The sequence below is a fragment of the Thunnus thynnus genome, chromosome 8, assembly GCF_963924715.1.
Source record: "Thunnus thynnus chromosome 8, fThuThy2.1, whole genome shotgun sequence".
Classification (NCBI taxonomy): Eukaryota; Metazoa; Chordata; class Actinopteri; order Scombriformes; family Scombridae; genus Thunnus; species Thunnus thynnus.
Genome location: NC_089524.1, coordinates 22,812,949 through 22,831,656, shown reverse-complemented (window position 1 = coordinate 22,831,656; position 18,708 = coordinate 22,812,949). Strand labels below are relative to the sequence as shown.

General features: G+C 38.8%; 2 protein-coding genes and 1 long non-coding RNA gene across 3 annotated transcripts; 1 reads left to right on the top strand and 2 right to left on the bottom strand.

The window, feature by feature from the left end:
* Nucleotides 1-20: 20 nt before the first annotated feature.
* Nucleotides 21-5,305, bottom strand: oaz1a (ornithine decarboxylase antizyme 1a). The gene is given in 6 exon segments (XM_067597250.1): nt 21-663; nt 887-972; nt 1,257-1,432; nt 2,092-2,178; nt 2,180-2,246; nt 5,114-5,305. Coding segments are annotated over 6 exon segments (666 nt in total). The 5' UTR covers nt 5,233-5,305; the 3' UTR covers nt 21-532.
* A 2,611-nt stretch (nt 5,306-7,916) lies between these two features.
* Nucleotides 7,917-9,736, top strand: LOC137187945 (uncharacterized). Its single transcript, XR_010929296.1, has 5 exons — nt 7,917-8,056; nt 8,270-8,344; nt 8,433-8,567; nt 8,805-8,881; nt 9,561-9,736. It is a non-coding gene; the product is annotated as an uncharacterized lncRNA (long non-coding RNA).
* On the bottom strand, nt 9,718-14,695 carry amh (anti-Mullerian hormone). Its single transcript, XM_067597241.1, has 7 exons — nt 14,498-14,695; nt 13,967-14,272; nt 13,693-13,865; nt 13,503-13,614; nt 13,329-13,428; nt 12,829-13,241; nt 9,718-11,642 (listed from the first exon to the last, which is right to left on the bottom strand). Exons 1-7 carry the CDS (start codon nt 14,616-14,618, stop codon nt 11,236-11,238), a joined length of 1,632 nt encoding a protein of 543 aa, XP_067453342.1. The 5' UTR covers nt 14,619-14,695; the 3' UTR covers nt 9,718-11,235.
* Between the last annotated feature and the right edge of the window lie 4,013 nt (nt 14,696-18,708).

Here is an 18,708-nt window from a genome sequence, read left to right as displayed (position 1 = left end):
TAAGACCACAGACGCCGCTCTCTAAGGTGAGCACTTTTATTTAGTAGTTACAACATGCAGATTTCTATCAAGTGAATCAACCAACAAAAGAAAATCATGCACACATTAAAAAAAAAAAATCAATATAAACAGGAGAATCAACTGATACTATGAAAACATCCCTACTTACATGAGCATGATGAATTTAAATTTTTTCATAAATATTACACTGGAGATGATCGTTGGGGTGTTGAGGGAGGGTGAAGAGGAGGTCAGCACTACACATCATGGAAAGTAATACAGTGGCGAGGATGCATTGCCCAGATATTATGAGGGTGCTTGCTTTACATTCCTGGTATATTAACATCTTACCCTAGTGCAAATATCACTGAAACACAGCACGTGGTAGGTAAAACAAACAAAAGAGAAACCTCTTACAGGAAACCTGTTACTGATACTGATCTTGGATAATATATTCATTTCCAAAAATTATAAACATGTGTGGGTATGGATTGAAAAAGAACAACAAAGATTTGTAACTGCTCAGCGTCATTTAATCATCATCAGAGGAGTCTCGCTCGATGCTGTAAGCCATGAAGAAAGCGTCAGGGCGGGAGGGGACGAGGGGATGACCCGGTCTAACAATCTCAAAGCCCAGGAAACTGAATGTACGCAGCAGGGATGCTGAGGAGAGAAGACATTTGTGTTACAAGTTAAAAAATATGCAAAGAAAACTTTAAAATAATACTTAAACAAATAACCCCGATAATTACATGCATTTTCTATTTCTTTGTATTTCTGTAGATTTCCTTAAATACGCCTTTTTCTAAAATCACATTGTACTCTAGACTCTTCAGATGGTTCAAATTTCCACTGCTATACCAGTTTTACATCAAGCAAGTCTCACCTCTATCGTCACGACTCTTGTGAAAACAGATGAAGACGTGATCGACCTGAAGCTGCTCTTCTGCGAATTCCAGCAGAAGAGCAAAACTGAAAAGAAACAAAGCAAACAAAGTGTTAATGAATTATAGGAGAGGTGTTAATGACTTTCAGAAGAAACAACTTATTCATGATAGTACATTTCTATGAACCAGTCTCATACAAGGGTCAAACTTTACTCTGGCATTTGAAAAAAAATTATTTGATTTTGATTTAATTGTTTAATTTGCAATTAATAATTCACCTTTTGTTTAATTTACATCGTAAAAATAATGACATAAAAGTGTTAAGATTTTTCTTTAAATCACATGGACGGAGACGTTTTGCCTGCTGACCTGTCTTTACTGCCCTCGGGCAAAGCTCCAGGGGGGATTTCAACATAAAGGTTCCCTCCTTTCAGCACCACCCTCCAGACACAGTGCTTGCCTTCAGAGCGCCGGGGCTCAAACAGCAAGAATCGTACTCTGCTGTTGGCAGGGGGAGGCTCCTCAAGAACCAGCAACTGAGCATCCTAGAGGACAGAGAAGGAAAGTGTGAGACAAGCAGGAACATTCATTCAGCGGATAAATATGCTGACATCAAGAACAAAGCTACAATTACAAAATGCAAGAACTGCAATTGTAGGGCAAGTGGGGTGATTTAATTTTGATCTAGATTATATGACAAACAACAGCTGCGTTAAATGCCTGAACGTGTGAAGCAGTAAAGATAAAAAGCAAGTGTATCAAGTTCCACGTCTGTAACAGAGAGGATGAGCCTCAGGTCAGGCACACTAAAGCCAACGGCAGATTTTTGAGTAAACAGAGTCAGCACATTTAGTTTCCATGTGCAACATACTGATCAAACAAGTTAAATTAATATCTTGATCAGTGTTCTTGTGGTGTGGGGAGCAGAACGTGCTGCTTTGTCACTCTGGCCAACATTAAAATGAGAAGTATGTGTGTTACAGTCACGTTCAGATATTACAAAAACATGGCCAGAGGTCAAAGACTGATCAAACAACTGCCTTTGTGTCTCTCTCCTAGTCGCTAATCTCGTCCTTCTGCACTGTAAGCACAAGGTGTGTCCATAGTGCATTTCTCCCTGCCCCCAAACAAAAACAAAAACACACTCCTGCCAAGAGAAGAAGTAAAATCGCTGTAAATCTTTTTAGGAGGTTGTTCAACTTACAGAATAGAATAGCTTAGCTGAAAGATTGCGATCCCGCTGGTCATTCCCTCGCCCACCTGGGATCTTCAGGGGTGGGAGAGGGGCATCAGGAGCACCACAGAGGCCCCGGACACGGGTTACTGCAACAGCGGGAGCACCTCCTGGGACTGGAGATACTGGAGGGCGAAACAAACACACACACAGACGGAGCCATTTTAAGTGGAGTATTCACTGGAGGTTCTGATACCAAACACAAACCTAGCTCCCAATATAAACAGCGAGCTTAGCACACATTACACTGTTGAGTGATTCATCACAGAAACAACAGTAAAATATTTGCTAAAGTTGAGTGAGTCTTTTGAAACAAAAAACAAGACTGGCAGGTCAGAGTTTAATCTGTAACTGTCCTAATCTTGGGCACAGACATCCGTATGAGTGATCAGAGACATTCAACTTGTGCACATTAAATTAACAGACAGGAAGGAGTGGTTTGTGTTACGCTACCACGTCAGTAACTAAAATAAAAACGTCAGAATTTAGTGTCAACTTTCAGTAAAATATTCACAAGGATACTTGATTTTTTGTTTTTGTCTCACAAAGACATGTAATGATCATCACTGATCTCTTTGGAAATAACATTCTCTTTGAAGAGTGTTTTACTTCCTAAAACACACAGATCTGTGTGCCTTGGTTTCTCCAGAATAACGTAAACCTTGTCACATGATTCTTAGGGGGAAGCTGCCAGAGAAATAGGCTGTTTGTCTAACCATTAGCCTACTTTAGTCCTGCGGTAACCATGTTGCTCCGGTTTACAACAGCCGAGGACAAACACCAGATCACAGTGTGAGATCAGCCATTTTAATTCAGAGCTCGGTCAAAGTGCTCCATAGATTCGACCTGGCTTTCCTGCACAGACGTCTGTGTGTGCAGCTGCATACATTTACAGTATTGAGAGGAGGCCTATTCTCAGAGCTCCTTTTGGGAACAAAACCCATTAGCAGCAGTGCTGCCACAGAGACGCAATACCCTCAGACACTCGCAGATGCTCCCTTACGCAAATGCCACTGCTGTGCTATATGTGGAGCAGATGTGTGAAACCCAAATGAGAAGCTTTGTCACTTCCATAGCTAACCGAATCACTATGTAATATCCAGCCTATTGCCTGTTCTTGAAAGGCGATGGAGATTTCAAACACAGACACACCAAGTTCTCCTTAAATCCCATTATCAGATTATGTAAAACAGCCAATTACCATCTTTACATAAAACCTTCTATGCCTCTTCTTCCTAACAAACAGCACAAGCCTTTCAATCAACTTCTCCATTCTGTAAAAAAAAAGCATTCTGTCAAATCCCCACACCCACATTTAGACACCCCGAATTGTCTTGTTTAAGAGCTGCTCTGGTCACATGAGCGATGAGTCTCTCCAGACTCTGCTTGTGTAACACCGGCCCAGCCATGTATGAACATCATGTACACTTTTAAAGAAGGGAGTGCTCGTCTCAAGGTGTTTATAGGGAGAAAATGTAGGTGCTTCAGGGGGTTACACCAGCTTCATCTCAAAGTACATCACAGGATCAATAGCTGTGAATCAGTTGAAAAGGGCACCTGCTGTTTAAAAAAAAGCTAAGACTTAAAAGATAAAACACCTCCATTTAATTACCCTCTCATATCTTACACATCTTCTACAAACTCTTCATCATTGGATTGTTACATAACAGCATCTATGCTATTGGTACTATAAATGCTGATAAAAAATCTCTGTAGTGAACAGAAAAGGTCTGAGGATAATGATTTATCTATTGGATAAGGAATTGCTTGTATCTACAATATGTCACCACTGGACTCTAAATTCCCCATGCCACCACCACCCCCCCTTTCGAAGTGTAGTGGAAATTTCCTACTAGTCCTTCACAACACTGAAGAGCCAGAAAAAAAACAGGCTTGACCAAAATCTTGTCAGGACACGACTGACGTAAAAACAACACCTCTGGGCCAATAGCTTACAGATTATTAAAAAAATATGAGCCATACTTCCACGTATCTAGTGAACCCACTGTGTTCTCAATTCCTGTCAATCAGCACATTTATTTGGAGGTGATCCAACAACCAAGCAAAAAAAAAATGGCTGGCATTTGACCCCCGTATAGATTAATATAGGGAATATATTAGATTAAAGCACATAACCGGGGGTTTTTACATGTTGATAACAAATGTTATTGTCGACCGACTGTCCCGTTGTAAACCAAACTGTACAACATTACGTTAATCCTCATTATAAATTACAGGGTGTCTTAACGCTGGCTAACATTAGCACCTGAGCCCGAGGGCGAAGTGGAAAAAAACAAGCCACAAATGATCAATTCAGCCTTCATTTCAACCGACTACGTTGGTTAGCAACAAAGAAAATGTACACAACGTTTTATATAAATGGTTATTGGTCTGCATATCCTTACAAAATCAAGTGTAAAATATGATCAAAACATTGTGGCGTTATTACCGTTGATATGAAAACATCAGTGTTATAACAGCACTCGCCGTCAGCTAGCAAATCATATACCCTGACACTCGTATTAAAGTTAAGCAAAATAACCGGAAAAAATACAGTTGTTCCAACTTTTTATACAGTGTGTTCTGATAAATGTAAGCAGGTCGATAAAGCTATCAAAGTCGACATTTTTAGCTAGCTAGCGTCGCATTTAGCTAATTTCTGTGGCGTTTGCCATATTAGCATTAGCGTTGCATCAACGACAGCATTGACAATGATTATGTCAATTCGCTGTTTACCAATGTTCAGGAATGTTTTTCAGTCAGGAAAACAAGTTGTAATTTATGGCGATTTGGTTATCAAACAAAACCCGTGTGACAATATGTTTCAGAGGCGACGACTGAAAAAAGAAAATAGTGCTGTTATGTAAGTTAAACAAGAAACACGGGGAATAGGACGAGCCACTCCAGGAAATATACCGTGTCTGTCAGCTAGGCCGCGGTTTTTAAACTTAGCCTAGCTTTATAACAATTCACAGAGACTACAGCAACATACCTTTCACTTTCAGGTTTATTACTGGATTGTTCAATAACAGGCATCTCGGATAAGTTTCTCTCTTTTTCTCTAACAAAACAATGACTATTCAAAATCGTCTGTAGGTTGGATTTAACCATCCGGCCAGCGTCCGCTCCAGCTGCTCTCTCTCTGCCCGCTGCTCCTGGCTGCTCTTCGCCTGACGCTGCGCTGAGCTGCAGGCTGCCTACGTCACAGAGGGCGGGTCTTGTGCGCCATGACGTAGCCCCCTCACCAAAACATTTAAAGATTAAAGCAACTCAGCTTTTTTTGTACGACAGAGTATTAGATATTAGATACCAGGGCCACGCTGAGAGAAAATAACTTATTTGACATTACGAGAATAAAGTCGTAACTCTATGCGAAAAAAGTCATAATGTTACAAGAATACAGTTGGAATTCCACGAGAGAAAAGTCGTGGTATCAGATGTATCCACCGATAAGCCTCTTTCACACATAGTTGCCAGTAATATACTGGGATAACCTTTCAGGCACCCTACTGATTTTCGCTATTCAGACATGCAGCTACACTCAGGGACATTTCCGTCTTCGCCTTTTTACACATGCCATGGTAATGCCGGAATAGATGGGGTAAGGGACAGTCCAGCAGATGGCGGTCGGCATCCGTAAAGCGTTGCATTACCGCCATCTACTTGACTGAAACTCAACGGAAGAAGAGGGCGAAACTCACAAAGCTCAGATCAAACTTTCAAATTAGGCACTCCTAATCAAATATCAGTACAGTTTATTTTACTGTATTGCCTATTTCTCGCTTCAAATGTTTCTAGAAACATATTTTAGTGTACTGTTTAGCCGTAATATGAGAAAGTTTGTAACGCGACCGACAACGCGCGACGAGCCAAAACAAAGCACCGCCCAACTCGCATTACGTCACCCACACGTCAAGTCTTGTGATTGGTTCGCTCGTTCCACGTGAAAGCGTCTTTCGTCAGACGGACGTAACCCTTACGTGCTTGTCTCTGCAATATTACTGCTTTCATTAACAGCACAGCTGTACTGGAATTTCCCCTGAAATATTACCAGGTGTTGAGGTGGGAAATTGGCGGAACAGATTTTCCTGAATAGCGATCCCTGCTCCCATTCACACATGACCCCATGCAGGAAATGTTCCTGAACATTTCAGGGATAGACTACATGTGCAAGTCTATGTGGTTCTGTCCTGATCATAATATTCTGGTGCTGATGTGCCAAAAGATGAAGCATTTCGTTGTTTGTGAAACCTATAATAAAGTATAACTTCACAAGATACTCCATATTCCTCGTTTTAACGCAGGCAGCAGAATGCTCCTCCGATATTTCCCCTTAAATAGGCTATTACATATATACATACATATATTTACAGCTACATCAACTAGAACCATTACTTCTGCAAATATTTTGCGAACCTTTTCTATTTTTACAAGCCACAAGTCAGGTCATGTAGCCCAAGTATTGTAATGTGTAAAATGTTTATAATGTTTATAGATTGAACTCTATTTATTTGACTTTTTTGTTGTGTTTATTACTTCTAGTTCTTATCTGTTACTTTGCGCCCTGCACTGCCGTAACATGTGATTTTCCCCTCTAGGGATCAATAAAGTCTTATCTTATAAAATGTCAGGAAATAGTGAAAAATGTCAATCACTGTTTTCCAGAGCTGATGGTGTGCAGCCAAGAATATTCAGTTGACTGTCATAGAAGACTAAAGAAACTGGACAATATTCACATTTGAGAAGCTGGAATCAGAGAATTTCAGCATTTTTTCTCAAAAAAAGTCTCAAAACGATGAATCGATTATGAAAATAGTTGGCAATTAATTTAATAGCAGGCAACTAATCGATTCAACTAATCATTGCAGCTCTAAGCCAGAGAAGGTTTAGCCTTTTTACTTGAAAAGTAACTTGAACTATTAATTGATGATGTTGCAGATTAACCTCTTTTTTCATGGTCCATCAGTTAATCAGCTAATTGTTTCCAGCTCTACTGCCAAAATATAATGTAATGAGAGACGGCTTGTTGGATTTAGTAGAGGTGCCTTGCTGTTGTAAAACAATTAGAGTAAAAGGTAGCTTGTTCAATACATGTGGAGAGAAAAGCTGGTCTTATTTGATCTGGTGAATTATCTCCCTTTCAACACATTACAAATTCTTATAGATCATTTAAATGTAAACATTATTAAATTTAGTTCATAAATAAAGTAGAGTAACATGATCGCCTTTTTGTTTATTGGTGCTTCAATCACTGGTATTTGCTATTCACCACTAATGACACCTTGTCTTTTAAATTGCAAAGACTTGAAGACTGGGAACTGATGTGATATATCTGATGTGATATTGTTGCAAACTATACAAGTTACCGGGTTTGTACATACAATACATGTACTGTCAACATATTACAAAACCACACATCACCATAAATAACACAGACAATCCATGATGTACGTTACAGAAGTGGGTTTATGACTAGAAGGCTGCAGGGAAAATGTGTGTGAATGAAGTGTCTGAAACAAAGTCCCCACTTCCAACAACTACTGTCGAGGTGAATTAAACCGCTCCACTGGAGCTCTTTTAACAGACTGGTTGCACTGCAAGTAGCTGAGTAGCTCTATTTCAGTCCTCTCCAACAGGGCGAGATCAATATCAAATTAGCCAAAGATGAATTACTTTTATTCCATCTGACATCTATCTTTCTCTTATCAGTGGAATATACAAACCTATAACCTAACTGCTGCCAAGTATCAGTACACATTTTGTCATTTTCCTTTTTTCAACAATTGTCATCTGTCCCTGTCAATCAAGGAGCACAGGAGCATGGTGCAGGGTGTGTGTAACACCGTCTCTGGTGCCTGCAAAACAGAAATCACCACAAACACAACCGTACTAACTCTAACTTCTTTGGTTAGACTCACCTGAAGACTTAAAGAAGGTAAGTTTCTTCTTCTTGTGTAGTAATGATACGTATACAAGACCATTAGCTTCTTTTAATCATATTTTTGTATTTGGCAACCAGCTGCAGGTGCCTATTTTAGGCTATGTTATGTTAGACTGAGCACTCAAGGCAAACAGACTTTACAAGGACTTTTGATTTTCAGTTGTCATTATGTATGACAAAAATTGAATTCTTCATCCTCATTTACAGCTTAATTTTGGATGCAACTTTAGACTTAAACCTCAACCTAAAGGACCAGAGTTGGAATATCTAAAGGCATCATAAGTAAGACTCATCTACCCTAAACAAGCAAATGAGTATACTTTATAATAACTACATTACATGCAGCTGACTATTTTGTGTCTTGCCAAAGTGTCTTATGAACGGATTCTGGGGATCAAAGATCTGAGTGAAGTTCCGAATCCATGGAAGGGAATCACTATGAACCGCTGCTTAGTGCTGGCGCTGGTTGTACTGCTTGTGAGTTCAGGGGTCAATGAATTGCATGGTGAGTACTGTAATTATGTTTAGTCACTTTACAGACCAAAGACGTCTCATGTTGACTGAAAGTTTTATTGGGCTTCTTTCTGTGTTATTGCAATAATATGTAACACAGATACTTCTGCTTCACTTCTGTCGAATTTAATGTATTCAATTATTTATAAGATACCCCAGTTGATGCTTGATAGCTTAATATTGTATGTAACTCTAAACTCATTGTCCTGTATCTTGTTTTGTTTTCTAGATGCTCTGGATTCTTTTGTTGAGGAGGAAAGTGTAAGATCTTTCCTTGGAAGTCTGCAAGATGGTTCAATAACTCAGGTATTGTCGATCTCTGTAATGCATCTAGGTAGTTGTGCGGAGTTCTGTTGTTTTTCTCCCTTTTATTCAGGATGTTACAAATCAGTGGAGGTGTTTTGTTGATGTCTCTGTTTCATCACAAAGCCAAACCTTTTTCTCTTCGAGCTCATGAAGAAAGTCTTGTCAAAATATGGAAATAAGAAAACCTTGAGTTAACCATTTGTTTGGCTGAGAATTTACAAATTCCCAGTTACAACCTGCTCAGTAGGGACGCCAACCAACCACATTCCTTGCTTACTTTACTATTTTAAACAACAATTCACCATTTTACTGCCAATTTTGAAATGACCCTTTAGAGCGTCAGACAATCCACCTGTCTTCATGAACTTGATAATAATGTAGTTTTGATTATGCAAAGGCTAATGAGTGGAATCTTCAACACACTTAATATTGGTAAAAGTGTATTTCCCTGATCACCTGATCCTCTAGACTTTCAGGGGTATAGAGCTGGACAAGGTGGATTTCGAACAATTTCAACAAAGCTATACCAAAAATCACAAAATGTAAAACCTAGTCCTTGAAGGGACAACTATGAACAAGTGGATATAGGATATTTCTTTTTTTTCTACTTTTATTTGGATGTATAATATGTGTATTTGAATCAGAATGTGTGTTTGTTGTGTCTTGTTTCTTCCTCCAGATCTCTTTGTGGGACAGTTTCATTTGGTGGTGGGAATCTGAAGAAGTTGGAGCGATAAGAAAAAGAAAAAAGCCAATTGGCGACAGAACAATCCTGAAACCCAAAACTAAAGAATGAATTTGTATACAGCTAATTCCACCAATAACAGCTTTCTGAATAAAGGAGCACCAACGGCATACTTTGCATTTAATTATATAAAAACAGAAAGTAATACATGTTTGTTTGTATTGTACAGAAAATCATTTAATTTATCTGACACAGGCTGTTATTTCTTATTCTGAAATATTTGTCACATTTAATGCATATTTTAAATCACTCAAATCCACCTTTTATGACTAATTTAGATGATTTATGGAGTGAGATTTTATAAACGATGTGGTAACATTTAATAATATATACATGTACAATACATTTAATAATTTCAATGATAATGAGAATTTTTAAAGCACAAAGAGTGGTCTTAAGAGGTTTACTATGATAAACATTGGGCCTCATGTACAAAGCAATAAAAGGAAAATAAGAAAATCCTGGATTTTAGATGCTAAAAAAATCATTTCATGTCATTTGACAGTCATAGATATATTAGAGGAGAATATTATAGTCTACAGGTGATGTTACTCTGTCAGCTGCAACACAACAGATACTGGACAGAGACCTTTCAGTAAATTGGCAGATGTGATGATGATAATATGGTAAACAGAATATTAGTTTTGCATTAAGTTTGTTTTAGTTCATATTTCATTTTTAATTTCAGTATCATATTTAAGTGTTTCTTCCCTGTGAAGAAAGGCAGAGATCTATTCCTGACACGTACAGCTCTGGACCACTTGTCAATTTAGAAAATTCTAAGTACGAGAAAATTGATGAATGCCACAAATGTCACTCATACATGCATCTTAAGAACAAATCTTGTCATACGTGTGCTTCTTGCATGTTATTATTCAAATAACCTTAAATAATACATTGAATATTTACATTTAGAGAAAGATGATAATAGGTTCTGATATGTGACTTGTGTACCAAATACTTGGTATCTTTATCTTTATCCAAATCTTGGAACATGATTAATTTTGTTTTCAATAAATCTGATTATTTCTAAGAGTGAGAAACACTGTGCTGTGTGCATCTACTCCGAAATAATAGCCTACATTATACATCTATGTGAAAGTATGTAAAGAAACTTTTGTGAATTAACATGTGTATTTACTACTAGTGTATTAAAGGACATTTGTGTAGGATTTGGTGGCATCTAGCGTTGAGGCTACAGGTGGCAACCAACTGAATATCCCTCCCCTCCCCTTGCAAGTGTGTAGAAGAACCTACGGTGGCCGCAAACTCACAAAAAACGTAAAAGGCCCTCTCTAGACCCAGTGTTTAGTTTGTCTGTTCTGGGCTACTGTAGAAACATGGCGGGGCAACATGGAAGAGGACCCACTTAGATTCTTATTTTCAGATGATTATACACTAATTAGAACATAGTTATGTATATTATATTCCATTTCTGCCAAGTCCGTTCTGCTGGATGCAACTAAATTCTACACACTGCACCTTTAATAGGCTACTGTGTGAATAAATAAATGACAAAAAAGTAAAAATAAAGTCACACTTTTCATCTATCATGGTGAATGAGTGACAGCTAACCAAACAAACAAAATAACTTATCACAGACGCAGCTTTAGCGACATTCGCACTCCTTTGCCACTATATCTGGTCTAAGTGAGATGTAAGTCCCAAGTTGGTTCACGTTCACCACCCACAGAGGCTCGTAGGCCACAGGCACACAGCACGGACGACGCTCCTGCAAATTCCCACTCTCAATGTGGGATTGGAGCAGGATAGCATGATTGTTGGTATTATTCAAGGGGAAATTACAAGGGCCATGGCAGTTGTTGATATTGGCAGTGTTTGGGCCGACAAGATGCTTTTCAAGAGACACAGTGAGGTCGATCAGCCCACAGTTGCTGCCCCTCACCGGGCTGTCGGGATCTGCTCTAGTGGCCCGCAGTCTTCTTTGTATCTCGTATGCGCCACCCACCGTCTGTAGGGCCTTCAGCAGAAGAAATGCTCGATACTGGCTTTCTCCTGTTTTATGTGGAATAGTAAACAGAAACAGCACAGTGGTAATACAGGATCCTGATACAAAAGAAAACAAAATTTATGTCAGTTGGGCTAAAGAATAATGCAAAAGTCCATAGTGCTTCAGAACTGAGGCATACATGTACCCCAAGGGGTATGCAGAATGATTGTGAAGTAGCTCAACTAATTTGATAAAACAGAAATTATGTCTTTAAAACCGTGAAACATATATCCACATATTGAGGCACTTCACAACCGCATTTTGTTAGCTTATGTAATACTTGACAACCTCGTGAATACTTCACCCAGAACTCAACAACAGTTATGTTCCAGTGGAAGTATTCCTGTATGTATTAGTGGCAGTAGCATTAAAGCCACAGTGCACCCACACAGCTAGTTTCGCTATATTTGCCTAATGAGACCTCTTCGTGGCACTGGACTAGATTGATTGATATCTCTGTCATGCTGCTGTTGGTTTGTTGCATCTGTTTGGGCAGGGCAGCTTTATACCTTTATCATTCTTATGAGAGTAAAGAGTTTTGTTAGCTTATGTAATAATAGCTCTGTACATTTTTCAGCTGAGCAGAGGTCAAATGAAAAGTTAGCGTTAGCAGATGAAAAGTTAGCATTAGCAAGCGAGTAACGTCAGCAGTTAAAGATGTTGACAGTTAGCTAAAAGTAATAGATAAATGGTTGAAATGATTAACGTTAAAAGTAGCACATGGATACATTTGTGAAATAGCTAGCTTAAAAGAAGTGGGTAAACAAATTAGCGTTAAATAGTTAGTGTAAAGTAACAATAATGGTTAAAATAGCTAAAAGTGATGGATAAATAGTTGAAATAGAAGTAAATGGTTTGAATAGCTATCCTGAAGTAATAAATGAATGGTTGACATAGCTAAAAGCAATGAATAAATGGTTGAAATAGTTAGCTGAAAGTAACAGATAAATGGCTGAAACATCCACCTTTGCCACACAAGTGGTAGAGTCATTTTTAATTCAAACTGACCTAAAATAAACATTGACAGTAAATTTGTATTAAAAAATATTGTAACATTCACAATTATATAGTTCATAATTAATATCAACTTTAAAATCAGTCCAAATGAACACATTTGGAACATGACGGGTGGTGATGTTGATGAAGAGGTGTTTGAGTGGGGTTACATTTGTCAACAAGGCTACACATTACCTGCTGCCAGGTCCACCTTTGGAAATGCACTGAGTTCTTTGAGCCTCTCCAGCCTCTTCATGCCCCTATGACCCACGTCCTCCTCCCTGATTACCTCCATAATCTGCACCACAATCTGCTCCAGCCTCCACCTGAGCTCCTCTGACAGGGCAGGAGGCAGGGCCAGCTCTCCATGGTGCATGTGAGACATGGAGCTAGTGAAATAGAAGATGGTGGAGGCAGAGGAGTTGATCAGTCCTGCCAGCAGGTTCACACTGGAGGATAAGCCCAGTGTCAGGGGAGGCAGGGACTGTAAGATGTCCAGCTTTAGTGGAGGGGACTCTGGGTGGTCCTGAGGCAGGACATCACCCAGGAACCTCTTCAGCTCACAGAGGAAGGAGAAAGTCTGGGATGAGTGTGGAACTTTTGTATATCTGAGAAAGAAACAAAAAGTGTAACTGAGCACCACACAGATGATAGTCTGGTAAAATTTCAGTAGGGAACATTAAACCTAAGTCAACCTGGTATCAGTTCCTCTTTCCGTGGAAAAAAGCAGAAACAAAGTCGGGCTGATGTAACTTCCTGATTTTCCACCAACAAGGAGCTCTTTTAGACTTTCCTCTGTAAAGAGTAGACATACTGTATGAGGAGAATGCACATGAAACAAGAAGAAAAAATGAAAACAAGAGACTTACTCATATCGGGGGATTTTGTCTCAACAGAAATCCTCCACCTCTGGTGAACGTGGCCTTCTGATGCTTCTCCTGTCAGCAGTATATACTGTGTTCCTCCTGAAATGCACACAGCCTAGAAAAAAACACTTTAGGTCAGTAACATCTAAAATAAAATAACAGATTCAATCACTTCAGGGCTGTTTTATGCTACCTGCGTGTTTGGCTGTAGAGACTGACTAGTGAAAGTGATCTCGTCCAGGTCTCCTCCTGTGAGAGGACTTTCAAATGCCAAGAGCAACACAGGGTTCAGCTCAAGCAAAGGGGATTGTGGGAGGTCAAAGGTTAATGCAAGTGATCCTGTCTCTTCTTCCTCAACCAACAACACTGAGGGAAAAAACAAGACACGCTATCAGATTAATAAAATAAAAAATCACATATAAAAGAAAAAGAAATGCAATCAGAGGCAATTCAAAGTGCTTCGTTACCTCCAGTTGGATGCAAAACCTCCAGTCCATTTCTCTGATTTCTGCTTGTTTTCCTAGCAAGCTCCAATAACACTGATCTTGACGAATTATCAGATGCCGTACAGATTCCAAACAAAGTCAAACTGCTGTTCGTCAGTTCGCCGTCATCCCCCAAACCTTCACTCATCACTGCGAATATGTCATCCAGAAAGCATGGTGCGCTCTGAGGGACAAGATGAGAAACTGTGGAGGCCGATGATGTCTTTGTCTCTGAACTATCTCCAGTCTCTGTGGAGTCCATTGTGTGGCTGGACTTCAGTGTATTTCCTGATTGAATTGGAAACAAACAAATTATATTACACACTGAAAAACAGATCAATGGAAAGGTCTGAAAGGTCTGAAATGAGCTGTCTGTCACTGTAAACAATCTAGCTGTTACACAAAACAGCCACAATATAAAATGTAAAGGCACTGTACAAAAATATATGAATATTAATGTCAAAGCACACATTTAGAGAGGCAGAGTTGGTTTCAGTTTTGCAAAAGTCTCACCTGTCATTGTGGGGTCATGGGCCGGGATCAGCTGCCTTCCATGTGAGACCTGCAGGGCTACACAGAGCCGGGTCCAGCAGAGCATCAATGCCCCGCAGAAGAAGACATCAACAACCAACATGCTCACACTGCTGTTTGTACAGGATGTATGTCTGTGTGGTCAGACCTCTCTCAACTGATTATTTTGAATGTGTGAGGCTCAAGAGGGTGGGAGTTATATCCTCCCACCTTCCCTTTTTACTAACAGACTGCCAAAATAGGAATATCATGTGTCCTTGATGAGGTAGATTGCGGATTCCTTTTTGAGCAAGATGTTTACTGCACAGAAAAGCGCCCTCTTCACCTCTGAAAATTAGGTTAAAGTGAGATAACACAAGGTAATAAAAAGCAAGAAAAAGGCAGTTTTATTGGTTCATTGGACACACACCAAGCCTCGCTATCAGTAGACTCAGACGGACATCAAGAGAGGTTTCAAGATTAAAGAGTGGACTTCCTTTAACTTTCTCATGAACCTTTCATTGTCTTAAACACATGATGCCTCAGGCTGAGCACAGAGGTGGGAGATAACATAACATATATATATATTTATATATATATATATATATTACATTTATGCAAGTATTGTACTTTGTATTTTACTCAAGTATTTCCATTTTTATGCTGCTTTATACTCCTACTCTGCTACATTTCAGAGGAAAATGTACTTTTTATTCCACTACATTTATCTGACATGCACAAAAAACATGTCATCAGTTAATATAATATAATAATTAATAATAATAATATAATATTTTTTTATAGATTAAACTACCCATCATTATATTAAGTGGCTAAAACAAGCTCAACTTAAACTAGCGACATTAAAATGCTACTTACACATTAATGCATCAGTAATAATCTAATTTATAATAATATAAATAACACTGAAAGCAGCCAATAAGCTGCATAATGAGTACTTTTACTTTTAATACTTTAAATACATTTTTCTGATAATACTTCTGTATTTTTACTTAAGTAAGGTTTTGAAAGGGGACTTTAACTTGTAATGTAGTGTTTTTACACTGAAGTATTAACACCTTTACTTAAAGGACAGGTTCACAATTTCTCATGTTTTCTCACAACAGTGAGGTGCCCAAACGAAAATTGAGACAGGTTTTTCTCGCTGTAATCATTCCCCCTGTTCATACTGACCATTAGAAGAGCTCCTCCAGATGCACTGACAATGTAAGAGATGGGGGATAAAGTCAACAGTCCTGGAATGTTGCCTTATTTGAGGGTGATGCTCAGCATCAGGACACCAACTCTACCTCTTCTAAGTGGTTTCATCTTACAATGATGGCTCAGTCACCAATTAGTCAACTCTTTTGAACAGATTTTTTTGAAATAAGAACTAATAATAGTTTATGGGAAGTTTTGAAATCCAGTGTGGCCCTATTTATCCTTTAATGTGTTAATTTGGGCTCCTGCTAAGGTTCATTGATGACATGTTATTGGTCAGACAGTGATTAAAGACCATTAGATCATTCATATCGCCTTTCAAACCAGCGAAATACAAACACTAACCAGCATTAGATGTGCTTAACCAAATCCAATAAATTCATTCATGCCAAAGGGAGGGGAACAGGTAACAAGCCAACTCTCTGAAAGGAACTGAGCAATGAGATCTGATTCTCTTCAAAGAGCTGTTTACTCCCATCACCGCTCTCACAGCTGCAGGCTTGTTTTGCAGACAGTCAAGGTCTCCGAGCTGTTCAGTGGTGGTGTATCCGGAGAGATGAAGCCAAAGCTCATTCTTGTACATGATAAATCTTCAGTGAGGAGTGACTAGAAAGGTTCATTATTATCTGCACAACATTTCTTGGCAGGTACTTCATCATCCTGATATCTATGTGGGAAACTTTGGCTTACAGATGTGATGTTCTCTTTTCTTTTTTGTGACCAAATTTTTATTGGTTTCGATTTTATTCCCCCTTTTGCTTTCATTATGGAGGAGACATTACATATCAAAATCAAGTTACTGAAATCTTGTGTTGACATTGCATAACACATCTACATCTATAAACTAAGGCAATCACATATGCATTATAATTGTACATACATTTACATAGTGAGATTAAATGAAATACAAAAGTAAATGATGTGAATAATACAGAAGAAGAATGTGTAAGCAGGAGAACCCAAGATATGCACATCAAACCTCTTTTTAGCCCTCTTATGACCCTGATTATAAGTTAACCTGGTCTTTATCCCCACACTCCCATCTGTCTTTTTGACCCCTCCCAAACCTCAGTCAATTTAAGTTGGCAATGTTTTCTTGGAGATAAATAAAACCTATGAATAACTTTATAATTTAGCAACTGATAGTTTTAATTACATGAAGTGAGTGTAATGTTATTCAAAACTCTCTTCCAGACTATGTTCTCTTCATAGATTTTAAGGTCTGTTGTCATACAGTAACAATGTCCAATGAACAACTCAGTTGTTGTTGGAGCTTTTTGTACAAATTTGACACAAAGCCCCTGCCATGTTCAAAATCTGTTATTTCTATAAGTGGGTGAATATGTAATGCCTGAGTCCATGGAACCCCATATGTGCGCATGGCAGTGGGCAACTGTAAATAAAGAAAAGAAAGATGACCCAGGTAAATTAAATCAACCTTTCAGGTCTTGGAATGACCTTAGTCCGTCATTGTTGTAGATATCTGAGAGGGTGTGAATACCACAGTTTTGTCACTGTGAGTATTGTATGGGTTTTCCACTTATTTGTATATGTTATTATTGAATATTGGCGCATCCATATGCCATTTTGCTTCCCATTGCCTTAGCTTTCTAAAATGTTGTCACGTATAGATCGAATGGCCTATAAATGGTCAACATTGGGTGCTACAATACCTACGTGATAATCCTGAAGAAAGCACATCTTTAAAAGTACATGGTGATATGTTTTTCTAATTGGACCCAAGGTGTCTCTAACTCCTCTCCAAACCATTTTGTAAATGGACAGAGCATAAATGATAAATAATACAGTTCAAAAGTTAGGACATTTAAACCTCCTGATCTATTATCATGCTGGAGTATTGTAGTTCCCATCCTAAGTTTTTGTCCTTTCCATATAAATTTTGAGAGAGGATTCTGCAAACTATTCCAATAACCTGCCGAGGGAGACATTTCCAAATACTACTATAAAAAATAATCCTTGGGAGTAAGTTAATTTTTACAGTGGAGAGTCGAGTAGCTAATGACATTGTCAACTCTGACCATCTATCTAAAGCCTACGTAATGGAATTAGAACATTTTTAATAATTCTTTGTCACAGTTTTATCCAAAGAAGAATAAATGTTGAGTCCTAAGTATCTAAAATTTGAAACTATTGGTATGCCTGAATAAAGAGTTGTGTTAGTAAATGGAATGCACTTATATAGCGCCTTTCTAGTCTTATCGACCACTCAAAGCGCTCTTCAATACATGCCATCATTCACTCATTCACACACACATTCATACACTGATGGCAGAGGCCACTATACAAGGTGCCAACCTGCTCATCAGGAGTGATACAGCGCTTCCTATCCAAAGAGCCCCACAATGTTTCTATTCTCACCCATTAACACACACACTCACACATTGATGGCGCAGCCATCAGGAGCAGGAGGGCTCAGTATTTTGCCAAAGGACACTTTAACATGGAGGAGCCGGGGATCGAACGACTGACCTCCTAATTGGTGGACGATTGATGGACGCTCTGCCTCCTAAGCCACAGCCATCCACAGTAGTATTTATTGCCACATTTTGAGGAGGACTTTTCCAAATTGATCTTATAAGCAGATATTGATCTTAATTATTTAAGAATATTTAAAATGACTGGAAGAGAAGTCGGTACCTGACTGAAATATATTAACAAGTCATCAGCGTACAAGGATGTCTTATGAATGGTGTCCGTCACTGCTATCCTCTTCACTTCTTGGGAATTCCATATTTTTTGGGCTAACAGCTCTAAGGACAGGACAAATAGCAGTGCCAAGGCTGGGCACCCCTGACAGGTACCCCATGCAATAGCAAACTGTGGAAAACATTGATTGCCTTTTAACACCATCATTGGATAAGAATATAAAGTTTTATGCGTTTTATGAAATGTTTCCCAAAACCCATATAGTGCATTGTGTACCACAAATATGACCTCTGAAGCCAATCAAAGGCTTTTTCTGCATCTACAGA

Coding starts and splice junctions, on each gene's coding strand:
- amh (XM_067597241.1), bottom strand. CDS start 14,618: ATGTTGGTTGTTGATGTCTTCTTCTGCGGGGCATTGATGCTCTGCTGG. Junction 13,242..13,328: donor GAAAGAGGAACTGATACCAG/GTTGACTTAGGT, acceptor TTTCTTTCTCAG/ATATACAAAAGTTCCACACT. Junction 11,643..12,828: donor AAAGGTGGACCTGGCAGCAG/GTAATGTGTAGC, acceptor CACATAAAACAG/GAGAAAGCCAGTATCGAGCA.